The sequence below is a fragment of the Apostichopus japonicus genome, chromosome 4, assembly GCF_037975245.1.
Source record: "Apostichopus japonicus isolate 1M-3 chromosome 4, ASM3797524v1, whole genome shotgun sequence".
In the NCBI taxonomy this organism is placed as follows: Eukaryota; Metazoa; Echinodermata; class Holothuroidea; order Aspidochirotida; family Stichopodidae; genus Apostichopus; species Apostichopus japonicus.
The window spans coordinates 20,644,279-20,660,079 of record NC_092564.1 but is presented as its reverse complement, the minus strand read 5'-3'; the positions used below and the strand labels follow the sequence as shown (position 1 = coordinate 20,660,079).

The 15,801-nt window shown below is 36.6% G+C and overlaps 1 protein-coding gene across 8 annotated transcripts; it reads left to right on the top strand.

Annotated features, from left to right (window-relative positions):
* The first annotated feature begins 617 nt into the window (after positions 1 to 617).
* LOC139966779 (3-hydroxyisobutyrate dehydrogenase, mitochondrial-like) lies at positions 618 to 14,541 on the top strand. 8 transcript variants are annotated; one of them, XR_011792748.1, is made up of 10 exons: positions 618 to 878; positions 1,372 to 1,388; positions 1,785 to 2,041; positions 2,777 to 2,898; positions 4,129 to 4,262; positions 5,931 to 6,007; positions 6,673 to 6,829; positions 8,544 to 13,313; positions 13,348 to 13,447; positions 13,831 to 14,541. XR_011792748.1 is itself a non-coding variant. In XM_071970133.1 (8 exons), exons 1-8 carry the CDS (start codon positions 791 to 793, stop codon positions 8,700 to 8,702), a joined length of 1,008 nt encoding a protein of 335 aa, XP_071826234.1. In that variant the 5' UTR covers positions 618 to 790; the 3' UTR covers positions 8,703 to 14,541. The 8 variants fall into 8 exon arrangements, 2 of the variants coding, with proteins under 2 accessions (XP_071826234.1, XP_071826233.1); XR_011792747.1 differs by having other exon boundaries at positions 8,544 to 13,447; positions 13,831 to 13,863; positions 13,931 to 14,541; XR_011792744.1 differs by having other exon boundaries at positions 13,348 to 14,541.
* The last annotated feature ends 1,260 nt before the right edge of the window (positions 14,542 to 15,801 follow it).

The window sequence follows — 15,801 nt, the reverse complement described above, 5'->3', positions numbered from 1 at the left end:
TCTAGTTTTATTATTTAACCAAGCAGATTTTTGTTCTACCTCTGGGATTGTTGACATGCCTGACTAATGAAGTGTACACCCTGAAGTGAATTGCCCACGCATAGACCCCACTGCTAATGTGTTGTAATGTATAACCAAGCACAGACATTTCTGTTAGTCACATAATAACGACGGATGCCAGGTACAAAAATCATGACAAAATCATGATTTATAAAAGAAAAACATTTGTTTAGCTATGAATCAGCATAAACACACATAATAATATATGAGTTGTTATGAAAAGTATGTAAATTAAAGACATGTAAGGAGTTTACGAGCTATGCCAGATATATGTATCCACATTTACTCGCTAATCACCAATTCAACACAGTCCTACCGAACAATCCTCCACATCTAACTAAAATGATTGATTTCTAACTCAAATATCGCCTTGTTTTGCGAGCGCGCCTCATTCTGCAATCCTCAAGACAGACCTGTGTCTCAAAAAGTGACGAAAGCTTCAAAGAACGTGATTTGGCGACGCAATGCTACATTGTCCTTTACATAGACGGTTTACTATACAGAAGTTAAAAAACCTCATCGTTCATGCAGCTGTCATCCAGCGACGATGTTTTGGCGTTCCATGCAGTTGATCACTGTGTTAAAAACACCACATTGAACCCACAGCTAGATATTTCTGCGATTTATATTGAACAGAATAGGCTAGGCCTAGTAAATACTATCTCGGTCCAGGCCCTAACCCAAGCCTGATATTTGTCTAACTTTGAAAGTTTTCTAAAATACAGCAACAATGCAGGTTTCTCGTTTTATTAAAAGAGCACTTCTTTGCTCTAGAATAAACCAAACCCAAACAGCTCTCTATTTTTCGCCGTTCTCAAGTAAGTTTACAATGATTGTGCTGAGACTTGAGTGTATTGTGATATTTATACTAAGCACAGCTTACACCGCTACATAAACAGCTAGGCTAAAGTCAACGTCAAGCCTTACTGTGATTGTTGGGTAGTCTATCTTTTAGCAAACAGTGTGAAATTAAGGGTCGAACTCGTTTTAGTGGAGCTTAGCCCAGATCTGCACCCTTACTAGTGTAGCCGAGGCCAGTGTACCCTGATGTGCAACGTTAGTTGGCTAGGCTGCCAGGTAGTTGTACTACTTCTGACATGCTATCAATTCCAGAAACATGAAAACAATGTTTAATGCATGGTTAGTATGCGCTAATGTAGGGGTCATGCGAAGTTACCGTATACCATACATAAAATGTTGACTCACGCATTGTGCAATGTTAAAAGAATACTGTAGGTCTAGCTATCCTTGCAGAGTTAGATTTCACTTTTCACAGCCTGTTGCAATTATATTTCTACTTCTCTCCATCAGCTTCATCAGAAGATATGGTAAGTTTATATGCTTTTAATTGTTCATTCATACAACTCTATGCACACACATATGGTGTGCAATACCCTTCTGTAGCTGCCAGACAGAGTGCTACCATTTAAAGCGGGACCAATAGTAAATATACAATAATATTCCACAACACATTCAAGCTTTGGCTTTAACAAATTTGTTCTCAGATTAACAATGGAATATAAGTGCAATTATGTAATTGATATTGTATATAAAGTGAATTGTTTCAAAGAAGAGATGTACTTGGCCTATGCGGAACGTAATCTATGGAACGCCACTTATTGAATACATAGGCAGACAGTTTAAAATGTGAGACCAAACTATTATGGCACATTTGGACAGCCTGTGTGAGATTATCAAACAATATACAAAATTAATTTTCTCAGCAGGCCTCCAGGTCAGCTGTTGGATTTATCGGTCTTGGCAACATGGGAGGATACATGGCTAAAAACCTGCTACAAAATGGTTACCCGATCGTCGTCAATGATGTTTACCCAGAGGCTACAGCAGAAATCCATGAGTTGGGAGGAGAGGTGGTTGAGACCCCAGCTGAAGTTGCAGAAAAAGTGGATCGTATCGTCACCATGTTGCCATCCAGTCCAAATGTGTTGGAAGTATATAACGGACCAAATGGTATATTAGGGTGAGTATTACAAGATTTACGGAAGTAGCCACAGTATGCGAGAAAGCTTTCATGTGATGGGTTAAAGAAATTTGCTTAAAAAGCAAAATGATCGACTCCTTCGCCTACCACCCACTGCTCACCCCCCCCCCCCCACCCCGACCCCACCCCCATCCCCCACCAATATGTTGTTCTATTTAATTTGATTAAGTACCACAAAAATTAATTTGGCAACAGGAGTGAAGAAATTTAATTATGTACATATCAGAAAAGGAACATGTGTGGAGGTCAACGTTAGACCAACCAGGTTCTCAAGTTACATAACTGAAGTTTTTGTTTTGGTCTCCTGTAAGTAGTTTTCACAAGTCTTGTTTGAGTCAGTTGATTATTTTCTATAAATCCAAGGTTGGATCTAATTAAGCTTCTCATTATACTCAAAGGTGCCAATGGGATACTTAAAGGTAACAAGACTCTGTCCCTTTATTAATGAATCATGCATGTCATATGAAAAGAGTTGTTTGTGTAAAATTGTCAAAGATATCCTTCCCAGTTTTATCAAAGTTCCCCATGAGAACATGCCTGCATTGTAGTTCTCTCAACACACATTACAAAGAGAAAGCCTTTTGTAAGCTGATTATCTACCATTATCACCTTAGTATTGAATATTATTGTAATATTCCCCCAAATCAATGCACAAAACTGCACAGTGGTTTTCAAACACTTTACTATCCTCATTACTATTTTCTCCTTCTCTAGGAAAGTGAAAAAGGGGTGTCTTTTGATCGACAGTAGCACCATAGATCCATATGTTTCTCAGGAAGTGGCTGCTCTTGCTGAGAAGCATGGAGCAACATTCATGGATGCTCCAGTATCTGGAGGTGGGTGAGATGAATTTTCCCGTCATCATCAAGGGCAATTATTTTTTTAAAAATCTCTAAATAGCTTCTTGTCTCTGCAAATTTATACACAGCCAGAGAAATTGAAAAGCAAATGCCATAAGCTCACAAGACATTTCTCTTTCTTTATTGTATAGTCATTAGTCTTGTGAACAAAAGCTCTGTTTTAGAGTGCCCTCCATATTATGTTAATTTTTCTACTGTACTCTGTGTTATGATTTTTGTACAATAAGGTGAGAAATAAATTTGAAGTGAATTGCATTGTAAGGAATAAAATTGTGTTCTATATATAACTCTTGTAATAATATTGTGATCCCCACAAATTTAAAAAACTATGAAAAATTGAAAGCAGGTGCTATTTATATCCAAGGTCTCTTAACCAACCCTTTGCATGTTTTGCAGTGGCTGGTTGTGTCCATACATAACTACCATGTAAATGCATTCATGAATGCAAAATGTGCTAAACTAGTTTGCTAAGTTTTTGGTTTCGATGATAATTGTAACCTTTGCATTCATGATGGCGTATGTGTGTATGTAAGTGTGCATATGTGTGTGCGTTTGTGATGCCCAGCTTGTAAACACGATATCTGAAGAAGAGAAGGTTGGACCGATTTATAATTGGTGTGTAAAAGTACCACATTGAGTACAAGAAGCCTATTGTTTTTGGTGGAGGTCAAAGGTCATTTGGGGTCACCAGGACTCAAGTTGTGAAAACCTTGTGAACATGATATCTCAAGAAGGGAATCTTGGGCAGACTTCATATTTGGTGTGTAGGAGTACCACATTGAGTACAAAGGTCTATTGTTTTTGGTGGAGGTCAAGGTCATTTGGGGTCATTGAGGTCAAATTGTGAAAACCTTGTAAACATGATCTTGTAAGAAGGGAATCTTGGACAGATCTCATATTTGGTTTGTATTATTGCTTCTGGTGGAGGTCAAAGCCTCAAAGGCCAAGGTTTGGAATAATCTGTCATCAAGAAAGCCAAGCCAATAGTTGTGATATCATCATAACCTCGCAAAACTGTTCCATGTGTAGGAAGAATGATATTAATTTTTTGGTTATTCTGCGATTAATGTTCAGTAGGAAAAGCACTTTTGGATGGGAAATGTTTCTTTCTGATTCTTTATACAGTTGTTATTTTAGAAGAGTATGTATCCGTAGGTTCATATTTTTTCTTCCCTATGTAATGAACCTTCTTTGTTTTTACTTTAGGAGTAAAAGCTGCCAAAGAGGCTTCCTTGACTTTTATGGTTGGAGGAAAAAGTGAAGAATTCAAAGCAGCTGAAGAACTACTGAGGCACATGGGGAAGAATATTGTACATACTGGACCTGTTGGTACAGGACAAGTGAGTGCTTTCTCTCCAGTAATAAAACAAATATTGTAACTGGACCTGTTGGTACAGGACAAGTGAGTTCTTTCTCTCCAGTAATGAAACAAATATTATACATACTGGACCTGTTGGTACAGGACAAGTGAGTTCTTTCTCTCCAGTAATAAAACAAATATTATACATACTGGACCTGTTGGTACAGGACAAGTGAGTTCTTTCTCTCCAGTAATAAAACAAATATACATACTGGACCTGTTGGTACAGGACAAGTGAGTTCTTTCTCTCCAGTAATAGAGCATCTACTGTAGTAAGGAATATTTACTGCTATGACTGGCATAACTGTGTTACATGCAACACATTAATAGTCCAGATTTAATAATTAAGATTTAATTGAATGTATGGTTCAGTAGCATACTTCAGTTCACTTAAGTTCCTTCTTCACTGGATGGAAAATGAGTGTTGTCTCTAACATATTCTTTAAAAAGAAAATCACTCAAAACAAGGTTACTTTTTAAGCTGATTACCAGCGATAAGCCTGAGCCTAGTATGAAAAGGGTAGTCCAACGGAAAATATATTTTCGCCTGACGAAAGAGAAGTATATTGAAAGCAACTTGATGAAATTTGAAAGGGAATACTACGTAGAGTTTGCGAGATGCTGGAAACTGTCACAGCTACTTGCAGGTGTCATGTAATAGTAGAACACTGAGAGCAAAATGTGTTTTGTTATTTTTGCTTTATTTTACACTTTATTGTTTTGATCTTGGATAAGATAAGGCTATAATTTTACCACAGAGGATGAGCAGTTAACAATACACCAGTGACTGTAGCATCTTGAAATGGGTGACAATTTGAAGTAGAAATTTGAATGTAAATTTTAAACAAAAACATAAAAGCATATTTATCAGTGTGCTGTTTGCTTCAAGTTCATTGTTGGTAGAAAATGTGTCATGTCAATTGTTGTTATACAGTACTGAAAACAGTGTGCAGAAATTGAATGGAAATTTCACCAGTATATGTTTCTCTATCTTCATGCAAAGATAAATTTTCATTGGGACTAATCTTTATAGTGATCTGATAAATGTTTAGTAGGGTTATACAATGTTAAAAGTTTTAAATAATGTGATTTATTTCCATCATGGTGTCCATTAAGAGAGTAATAATAGGTCAATACATATGCAGTGGTTCTGGTAATTAAGTGCAATATAGATCTATGTAATTTTGGGCTATTTTTGATGACTGATTATTTGCAGCCTTGATTGATTCACGCAACAAATATTACTGGCATGTAATAGAGTGGAATATATTTTATACATTCTGTAAGATCCTTTAAACCCCTAAAACAGCATGCAACAAACCTTTAAGAACTTTTAGGGGCAGGCCAATGTACAGTAAGAGAGCTTCCATCAATTCTAAAGATCCAATTTTATTACATTCATACAAGTTTCAAATATTTCCAAGATTTGCCTCTCCTGCTGAACCAATCTACTAAACAATGAAGCAAACCGTGCGGGAAAAAATTTCTGTCAGATGCATACTTATATTCTAACATGAACTACTTACAATTTAAGGGAGATCCATTTCTGGTACTATCCAGAGTCATAGTATTGATAAGATGGACAATGAAATGATTGGTCTTTCAATCCGGCAAGAAGATGATGGTTTCATCCAATTCTATTTTACAGACTGCCAAAATTTGCAATAACATGATGCTGGCTATTTCAATGATTGGAGTCTCGGAATCTATGAACCTCGGAATGAGGTAAGGACTTATCTTTATTAGCTGTCATCTGTTGAATGTTCCCTTGGTGTTTTATTGAGGTCTCTTTGGTTTTTGCAAATGTATTGCTTGTTTGTACGCAGATGGCATGAAGTAAAACTTGTTCGAATGAATGGCATCGTTTGTTGTTTGTTGTTCAAAATAATGCTTGATATTCTGGAGTGCCGATGATCTTAGAATCTCGAGATAACAATGATCGAGAATAAGCATCATACAAACAGACATTTGTTCCTCTCAAAACACAATGTAAGTTTGTTAAATGTAAGGCTTGGAAAAACATCAATCATACCTACTTTGATTTGCTCCTCAAGTCATTACAGTGCCGTGATATAATAGAGGGTGTAAACTGGGGATTAAAACTCTGCTATAGTGTGCTGTAATTGAACCGAGTTCTCGTACAACACAGTGGTACTTTATGCTATGATCCTCTGTGAATTCTTCATAGAATCACTGTCTTTGTCTGTCCGTCTGATCTCCTGCTCATTGTAACTTTTGAAGAAATAAGTTTCTTGTACTTTTCACAAATTACTTTCTCCATTTTATGAAAAGGTGCTGACCTACAACTATATATCATACAGTTGTCTTGGAAACTCGTTGCTTTGTACGTTCTCTTCAATAATTCCCCTTACTTTTCTTCACACTTTCAGGCTTGGTTTGGATGCTAAGATCCTAGCCGGGATTCTGAATACCAGCAGCGGTCGAAGCTGGGCCAGTGAGGTTTATAACCCTGTTCCAGGAGTGTTAGAAGGAGTGCCTTCTAGTAACAACTATAAAGGAGGCTTTGCTACAGCACTTATGACCAAGGTTAGTCAGTTCAGCACTTCATAGTGTTGTTATTTTTCTTTCTTTTTTTCATTTTTTTATTTATTTTTTCGTTTTTGATGGTATGAGTAGAATTTATGTGAGTCTCAAAAGTGCTGTACAAAATGTAGACAACATTATTACTCTGTCTACCGCAAGCTATCATTCGATTCCAAATTTTATTTTTTCTCATGTGACATTCAGAAAAACACATTAAGTAACATGACTAATTAACACAAAACTAACTGTGATATAGACACTAGCCAATAAAACCTAAAAAAAAAACACAAGAGACTGTTTAGTAAAGCTAGTGACTGCCAAGACAATATGAGATAGGACCTTGTATAATACATCCCTCATCCCTACATCCTTACATGCATACTACATCCCTCCTCAACTTGGTTGGTTCTTTTATGCAGTAGTTGCTATTCCTTTATTAAAACTGTAAGATCAAGATTTACAGAAAGTTCATCAGGTGCTGCTTGGTTCTTGAGCCTCTTGCACACTTTGTCATGTGTGAGGGTATTGTCTGTTGATAAACCACAGCGCAATGTCTGCTGATAAGAACTGAGTCTCTGTGGTTTATTTACATGTGTCCCTGCCAATGGTTTCTTTGGGTCCTCACATTTCGACAGTAACTGGCATTTAGACTGTTTTTCAAAAAACAAACCAAAAATTTAAGCAAACACTTTTCAAAGTTTAGTTTACCATTTTACAATTACAATATAGGTCAAAAATATGTTAGTGATATTATAATTCTTGTGAAACCAAAACCCCAAAGGCCTGTCAAGACCACCAGTGTTTTAAAATCAGCACCAAACATCACCAAACTGGTCTGTGCAAGGGATGCACCCAGCTTGGCACTACCTTTGTCATACAAAAATAACACTTGAAAAAAGTGGATACAAACATACAAATCCAATAAGAGGCATGGCAACAATTTTGTGTGTTGGAAAGCATTGGAAACAGGCAAGTGAATTTGGCCTGTGTGAGTGAAAAACTGCCCAAAACTTAGTTCAAGAGAATGAACTTAGAGGTAGATTCAGAGTGTACCTTGCTAACAATTGTTAAAGGAAGAACAAAATCTTGGTTGAGATATGATAACTAAATAATCATAAAAATTCCATTCTCGCTATAAAGGTCATCCCATTCAAGTCAGCCAAGGTTACTCCTGTCAAAAATCTGGATGACAGAATTTTTTTAAGAATTAATCAGATAATCAGTTTCTTCTTCTCCATGCCAGTTCTGAGCTGGCTTTTTCTTATTGAGCTAGTCATCACTGTCTGTAACGTGTAGTCATAATGATGTTGAGAAGGTGGGAGGGGAGAGGGGGGGGGTGAGTGGATGCCTGCAGTGGCTCTGAGCTTGCTGATAGCAAAATAATGATAGAACAATCTTTGATTATTTTTTATTTAAAGCACCTGATTGCATTTCATCTAAATAATATTTCACTCCCCAACGTATTCACTCAATTTTCTCTCGTCTGTGGAGGGCGCACATCAAGACATGCTGTTTACAATCTTGGAGAGCATCTTTCATTTTTTTTATACAAACTCAACTCAAGTCGTACCAGAGCTACATTTTGTATCTTTGTGATCATCTTTGATGATTTGTACTTGTTGCGAATGCTCTCTGTATGAAGAAGGCAGACAGAATAAAATTACCAAGATTTCTCATTTCCTTTCTCCTTCTTCATTTTTCCACGATTTCCGTAAAGGATCTGGGCTTGGCTCAAAATGCAGCCACTACAACAAAGTCGCCTATACCTATGGGTTCCTTAGCCCATCAGCTCTACAGAATACTATGTAACAAAGGGTACGCCATGAAAGATTTCTCTTCCGTCTACGAATATCTGAAAGATGAAGGATCCTCGTAGGACAAAGACTGACGTTGGAGAGCAGCTGGTATCATCGTCAAAAAAAAAGCACCAAAAACTTTAAAGGAGCAGTTTGCAGTTGTCTGTTGTAAAGATGCTTGGAGTGCCGGAAATTTCCATTATTGGTTAATTTCATCTTCTGGACAAACAAATCAAGTTCTGGAAATTAATATGAGGTGTCAGAATTTATATCACCACAGAGTAGTTTATTATCCTCTCCTCATCTGGATAGCACAGGCTCTCTTCCGTTCTTTGGTTAACAGCTGTAAATACCGTATCTACAGGATACGGTGAGAATCTCGTCTCAGTTTAAGCTGCATCTTGAATTGACTCTAACACATTTAAATTGCACAATTCCTAGTGATTGAATGGCCGAATAGTAATTTACGAAGAATTGTTTAATTGCAGACATACTTAGTAACAGAAAAAAATACTCAGTAAAATAAATGAAAACAAAGAAATAGGCCCAAAAAATTCATGAAGTCATACAGTAAGTAGGACAGGAAGAAAATTCCTATCAAACTGAATGGGAACTAATTCAAATAATTAGGAACAGCCATAGGATTGTCACGGTCATCACTCTTGGGTTATACTGCTCGATATCCAAATTATGTGTTAATATTAATCATAAAACCTTGGTCAATGTGAAATATATTCACAGTACAATGCAACAACATATAGCTGTAACACATGTTCATTCTAAATATTAGTTCATCTCAGTATCTCTCTCTTGTTCATCTTACCTCGAGATGGATGAGCAGATGAGATACTGAACAGGGCATATAGTCATTTTGTCATCTTGCAGTAACTTTTTAATGTTACCATAGTAATGGCCAATCGCTTGCTAGAAGTACTTGGCCAAAACCTTAAAGAATCTGGTTGCTTGGCAACAATTCAATTATTTCGAAGAAGAGACAAAAGAAAAATAAAATGTTCATCTAAGACTTTCTAAGTATTCTGTACTTGAGAAAATTTAAATTAACAAAAGTTAATGGGCCTAATGTTTCAGTCCTAGCAGGGCCTTCTTCAAAATTGTTTGCGCTTGAAGAAGATCCAGCTAGCATTGGACTGTCAGGCCTTCTAGCTTGTAGATATATTAAATTATTTTACCATATCGCCCCACATACCGGCATAACTACTCAATATACGGTACAACTGCTACTGATTTAATATCTTTGACCCCAAACATACAGTCAGTATGTGTAGTTAGCTCTTTCTGTGTGTATAACGTAACGTTAACATTCTTATATGCTAAATAGGATGGGTACGCACGCTACAAAAGGGCTGTGGCCTAGATTGAGTGATAATGCGAGAAAATTGACAGACAATTTTCAAGCTTTCAAAATACGTTTTGAAATTAAGGAAGAAGATAAAAGTTGGGAGTTTTTGTAACAGGGTCCAAACAGATGTGTTGTTAACTGACATCAAGCAGTGTGTGAGTTAAGTATTTTTTACCAAGTTATCAATGATGAGTAAGTGGTGCAAATATTCAACGAGATGGGGGGGGGGGGATGTAATGTAAGCTGAGAACTCAAGCCCTTCATTAACAAAATGTAAAACTCTCAGAAGTTCTCTACAGAAATATGGATGTGACAATTTTGTCTGTGACATACAGAAGTTGAATAACACATTATTGTTAACACAGTTTGAAAGAACAAAACAGAAATTAAATGAGGTAAGATTTCATATTTTCATGTCTTGCAAATTGTTCCTTTAATAGTCAGACAAAATGGCAGCTTGGTTTAATGTTTTGAAGAATGGATCTTGTGGATGCTTGGTCTGATATTGTGGTTGAAAGAATTCACTTGTTTTTTTCTTTTGTTTTCATTGGTTTACAGTGTTGCTAAATTACAAAGAAGGGCAAAAAAGTACAAAGATTGCTATCAAAATCTGTATGTTTTCATAAACAATGTCACTAGTTATCAGTGTGTTTTATAGTGTATTAAACCTGAAGAAACATGAGAACCATCACCATTACATAATATTATCATTGTTGACTGTTTGTATTTATGCAACAAGTGATAAATGGAATTGTATTGCATTATTCTAAGAGGCTTAGCAAAACATACTGAGAGCAAGCAATTTATTTAAGAGATTGCCTGGCAAACATCACTGGACAGCAGGCAGAGATTGGTAATTAAGGGAAAAGGTAGATAATTAAAAAACAAACAGAAATAAAACAAGAAAACAAAGAGAAAGAGAGAGATAGACAGAAATGGATTAGTAGTTTTGTGGTAGTTTAATATTTTGTTTATTAATAAATCAAATGTTAAAAACAGACTGGAAAATGAGGAAAGAAATTATGAATAATTGAAAGGAAAAAAGTTGACTAGATTAGGATTTGAACCCACTGACCTAAGGAATGCAAGCCCACTTTTCTGCAAGATCAGCTAAACACTATTACACAGTTTATTCTTTTCTTAATAGCAGAAGTATGGTAAAGGCAGAGTTTTGTAAATGCTGTTGTGCTTGATAGGGTGTACCTGTTGGAACTGCAAGGTTTCTTTTCAGAGCAGTTTTACCAGGGCTTAAAGGGGGTTATTCCCTTTGAATAAAGGTTAACTTTGAAAACAGTTTGAATAAAACAGGTTTTTATAAGTACTTTAAAAAAAAACAGAAAACAGAAAACTTGATTAATAGCCCTACTTGATTGAATAACATGTAGATGGCTTATCTAAACAGGCCATAACAAAAGGGAAACTGCGAGTGACAAATTCTGTGCTTCCCTGGTCTTCAGTTTTGTATCTTTGGGGGTAATGATCATGAGAGGAAGGTGAGCAGTTAAATATGGGTTGTAATATTTGTAACTGCCCATTTAACTTTTATTATTTCTGTTAGATGATTTGCTAATTTGCAGTGTCTGATACGTAATTTTCCTCTGTTTCTTTACACTCTATTTATGTAATCATGACTTTGCAATGATGTTTTAGTTTTCAGATTGTTTAAGCACTTTGTCCAGTTGCATGGCTAATTTTAATTCTGTATGGGTTTCAGGTTTTCATTTGTCGTGCATTTGAACCTAAAAAAACCCCAACCTTCTTATCGGGTAGCTGGTTGCTAGGCTAACATGTTACTAATTAGTGTTCAGGTGTTCATATGTTATACATACGAACCCTAGACAACCATATCTTTCGTATTAGAGGGCTAGTTGCAAGGCTAACTTGTTTTCGAATGGTATTTAGGTTTTCAATTGACATTTATATGAACCTTAGAGAACCCTAGCCCTGGTATTGGAAAGCTGGTTGCAAGGCTAGCTACCAAATGGTGTTCAGGTGTTCATATGTCATACGTATGAACCTTAGAGGACTCTATCCCTCCTATTAGAGAGCTATTTGCAAGGCTAGCTACCAAATGGTGTTCAGGTGTTCATATGTCATACATATGAACCTTAGCGAGCTCTATCCCTCGTATTAGAGAGATATTTGCAAGGCTAGCTACCAAATGGTTTTAAGGTGTTCATATGTCATACATATGAACCTTAGCGAGCTCTATCCCTCGTATTAGAGAGCTATTTGCAAGGCTAGCTACCAAATGGTTTTAAGGTGTTCATATGTCATATATATGAACCTTAGCGAGCTCTATCCCTCGTATTAGAGAGCTATTTGCAAGGCTAGCTTGTTGTGGGATGATATTTAGGTTTCCAGGTGTCAGATATGACATCTTGCAGTTTTTGTTGACAAATCATGAAAAATTGTTTCTATCTGCCTTAAACAGTAGACAATTCTATTAACAATATCTTATGCTACTATATGCTATGTGTATCTTTTACACTGGCCTCACACAAATTGATGCTATTTAAGTACTATTCAAGATGTGAAGATGATTGTTTTTCACCTACCTTAATATGATTTTGATATTTAATCTTCATAGGATTCATCAATTTTAAGTTTTCTTGAAGAGAAAGTTGTGTGATTGTGCATGACTTGTAATGTACAGGTGCAATACCCATTTACACTAGCGTAATGTAGTGATGTTGATTCAAAAATGAAACCGTCTCCACTTGAAAGATTTTCATACACATCACGGATTCTTCACATAATTTTTGTCTGTATTTATAACCTTTTTTTTAAAAGTTAAATTTTGCCGCAATGCCGTTACCATGTTGTTACAAATTACACACGTGTGATTTTTCCTTTTTACTATGTTTATGTAACCACCCTGTTATTATCTCTGCTATGAACTCACCTATTCTGCACAAATTCTCTGTAATTAACAGGACATTGCCTAATTTCACAGACACATGTCATCATGGATGAAATTTAATATGACATGGTCTGATTTCACGCAGGTGCAGCATAAAGATCCAAATCTTGAATTTCGAGTGGAATATTTTGGAAAAAAAATTGGAAAGTGATATCACTGTTACCACAATTAACTAGGTTTAAACATTGGCTGACTAATGGTAGGAAGACATGTAACTGACTCACTTACACAGAAGTCATGTCAACATATGCTGACTTGCAAGTAGCAGCTAAGGGTAACATATGCTGACTTACAAGTAGCAGCTAAGGGTAACATATGCTGACTTACAAGTAGCAGCTAAGGGTAACATATGCTGACTTACAAGTAGCAGCTAAGGGTAACATATGCTGACTTACAAGTAGAAGCCATGTTAACATATGCTGACTTGCAAGTAGCAGCTAAGGGTAACATATTCTGACTTACAAGTAGAAGCCATGTTAACATATGCTGACTTACAAGTAGCAGCTAAGGGTAACATATGCTGACTTACAAGTAGAAGCCATGTTCATTCATACTTAGTAAAGATTCCTAAATCCTATTGGTCCATTCAGGTCAGCTGACCGTGGTTAATCCTGTGAGTAACGCACAGTAAAATTACAGGGCATCACTTTAATAAATCTTTGGTTATATGTAACCAAAAATGTTTTGTTTTATGATTTTCCCCCACACAAATGGTAGTGTATGAATTAACGGGGTTAATCAACGGTCTAGGATGCGTTACTCACAGGATTAATGCACGATCGGGGGATAATGCAAGCGATGCACGAGGGCGGAGCCCGAGTGCATCCAGCGATAGCATTAACACCCGGAGGGGCATTAATCCTGTGAGTAACGCACGCTAGACCGTTGATTAACCCCTTATGCTGACTTACAAGTAGCAGCTAAGGGTAACATATGCTGACTTACAAGTAGAAGCCATGTCAGCATATGCTGACTTGCAAGTAGCAGCCATGTTAACATATGCTGACTTACAAGTAGCAGCTAAGGGTAACATATGCTGACTTACAAGTAGCAGTTAAGGGTAACATATGCTGACTTACAAGTAGAAGCCATGTTAACATATGCTGACTTACAAGTAGCAGCTAAGGGTAACATATGCTGACTTACAAGTAGAAGCCATGTCAACATATGCTGACTTGCAAGTAGCAGCCATGTTAACATATGCTGACTTACAAGTAGCAGCTAAGGGTAACATATGCTGACTTACTAGTAGCATTCACATCATTGTATGCTAACATATGTCATGTGATGTCAACATAAATTTGACTTACAAGAAGTCGTCATGTCAACAGTGTGCGACTAATAAGTGGAAATCATTTCAACATTCGCTAACTCACTAATACATATTCCTATACAATGATAGCCTCACCATCAATGTAATGATACACTTTTTCTCTTTTTCAAGTAATCCTTCAACTAAAGCTTAAGGTGGTCACATGACTGAGATAGGGTACGCTCTCATGTAGAAGAGAATGCTTATTTGCCAAGAGATATTCATATAATGAATTTTATTGATGAAAATTGAAGTTAAATACACAGCTTCCTTTCAAAGGATATTAATCAATGTGATCATTAACATCGCTTATCTGTACCTGTAGCCTCATCTTGTCTCTTTTCTTTCCAAAAATCACGTAAAATCTGTTGTAATTTACTGCTTAGACTAATAACACCTTTTCTATAACTTTTACATGAAACATTTGGATTATTCATTAAGTGATTTATCGATAAGATTGAGATTCCGATGATCAGACTGATATTTACCATATAGTTTCTTGAAGTCCATTATCTGTGATGACATATGGTATTGAGGTATTTTTGCCACATCCTGTGAGAGTAATCAAGTCAGCACATTTTTCAACATCGGCATCTGTCAAACTGTTGAAAGATACGATAGTATAAGCAGCCTACATAAGAACAAAGGTTTACCGCCATGGGGCTTGTGGTCTACACGTATTTCCACAGGTTATATAGTGGCCAACATGTGTGGAATTTCACTACTTTGGTTTAAATATATATATATATATGCAGAATAACATATTCGCTGCAAGTACCGTACGTGAAGACTGGTAAGATACATATTAACATGGTGCAACCTCGTCAATCTACTTCACTCCTGGAGTAATTGGTGAAGGGGGTCAGTTTCACAACAGTGAAGTTACTTTTTAGGCTTATTCTCACCCTAAGGTCGGATCCTGTGTGATTTAAAAAAGTTCACAACACTTGAGATTGTAGGGAAGATGGCCATGGTATAGATAAAGTTCTACAGCACGCGAATGTTCCACGTTAAGACTTCCTATCCCTGATGGTATGGCATTTTAGTGTTTGTTCATCTCAGACTCCCTCATTGTCGAGTCGGATACTCCCCCTCCCCCCACACACACCCACCACCGCTCGCTTTGACGGCAAAGTTCTTGGCAGTTCTAACATCACCTGCGTATAAAGGCCCTTGTCAAAATGTTAATTTGCTTCCGTCGCCTTGGTGATAGATCCATGAGTAAAAGAGCGATAGGCATGTAACTATTATTCCATTCCTATCATTCGAAAGCCTTCAGACATCTCTTAATCATAACAGCCCCACCCAGACAACTTCAAGTGTCAATAAATAGATATGAAATATAAATATCTAATAGAGAGGATTTCCACGTGATAGCATATTTACAAGAACATCACACTGGACGAGTACTAAATAATCATGATGTGACAAGTTTGTCTTGGCAAATGCTAACCTAGAAAGGTATACTCTACAAATTGTGATTAATTGAATTGATCTAAAAATATGAAAACACACAGGTGGGATATTAATGACTAAAGAATGGTTCTTAGAGGTCATGACCTGTCCAAAGACACTTAATCTTCA

Excerpts from the sequence above, each read along its gene's own strand:
- LOC139966779 (XM_071970132.1), top strand. The coding sequence starts at position 791 with ATGCAGGTTTCTCGTTTTATTAAAAGAGCACTTCTTTGCTCTAGAATA. Across the intron at positions 2,042-2,776 it reads GGACCAAATGGTATATTAGG|GAAAGTGAAAAAGGGGTGTC; the intron begins GTGAGTATTACA and ends CTCCTTCTCTAG. Across the intron at positions 6,008-6,672 it reads TCTATGAACCTCGGAATGAG|GCTTGGTTTGGATGCTAAGA; the intron begins GTAAGGACTTAT and ends TCACACTTTCAG.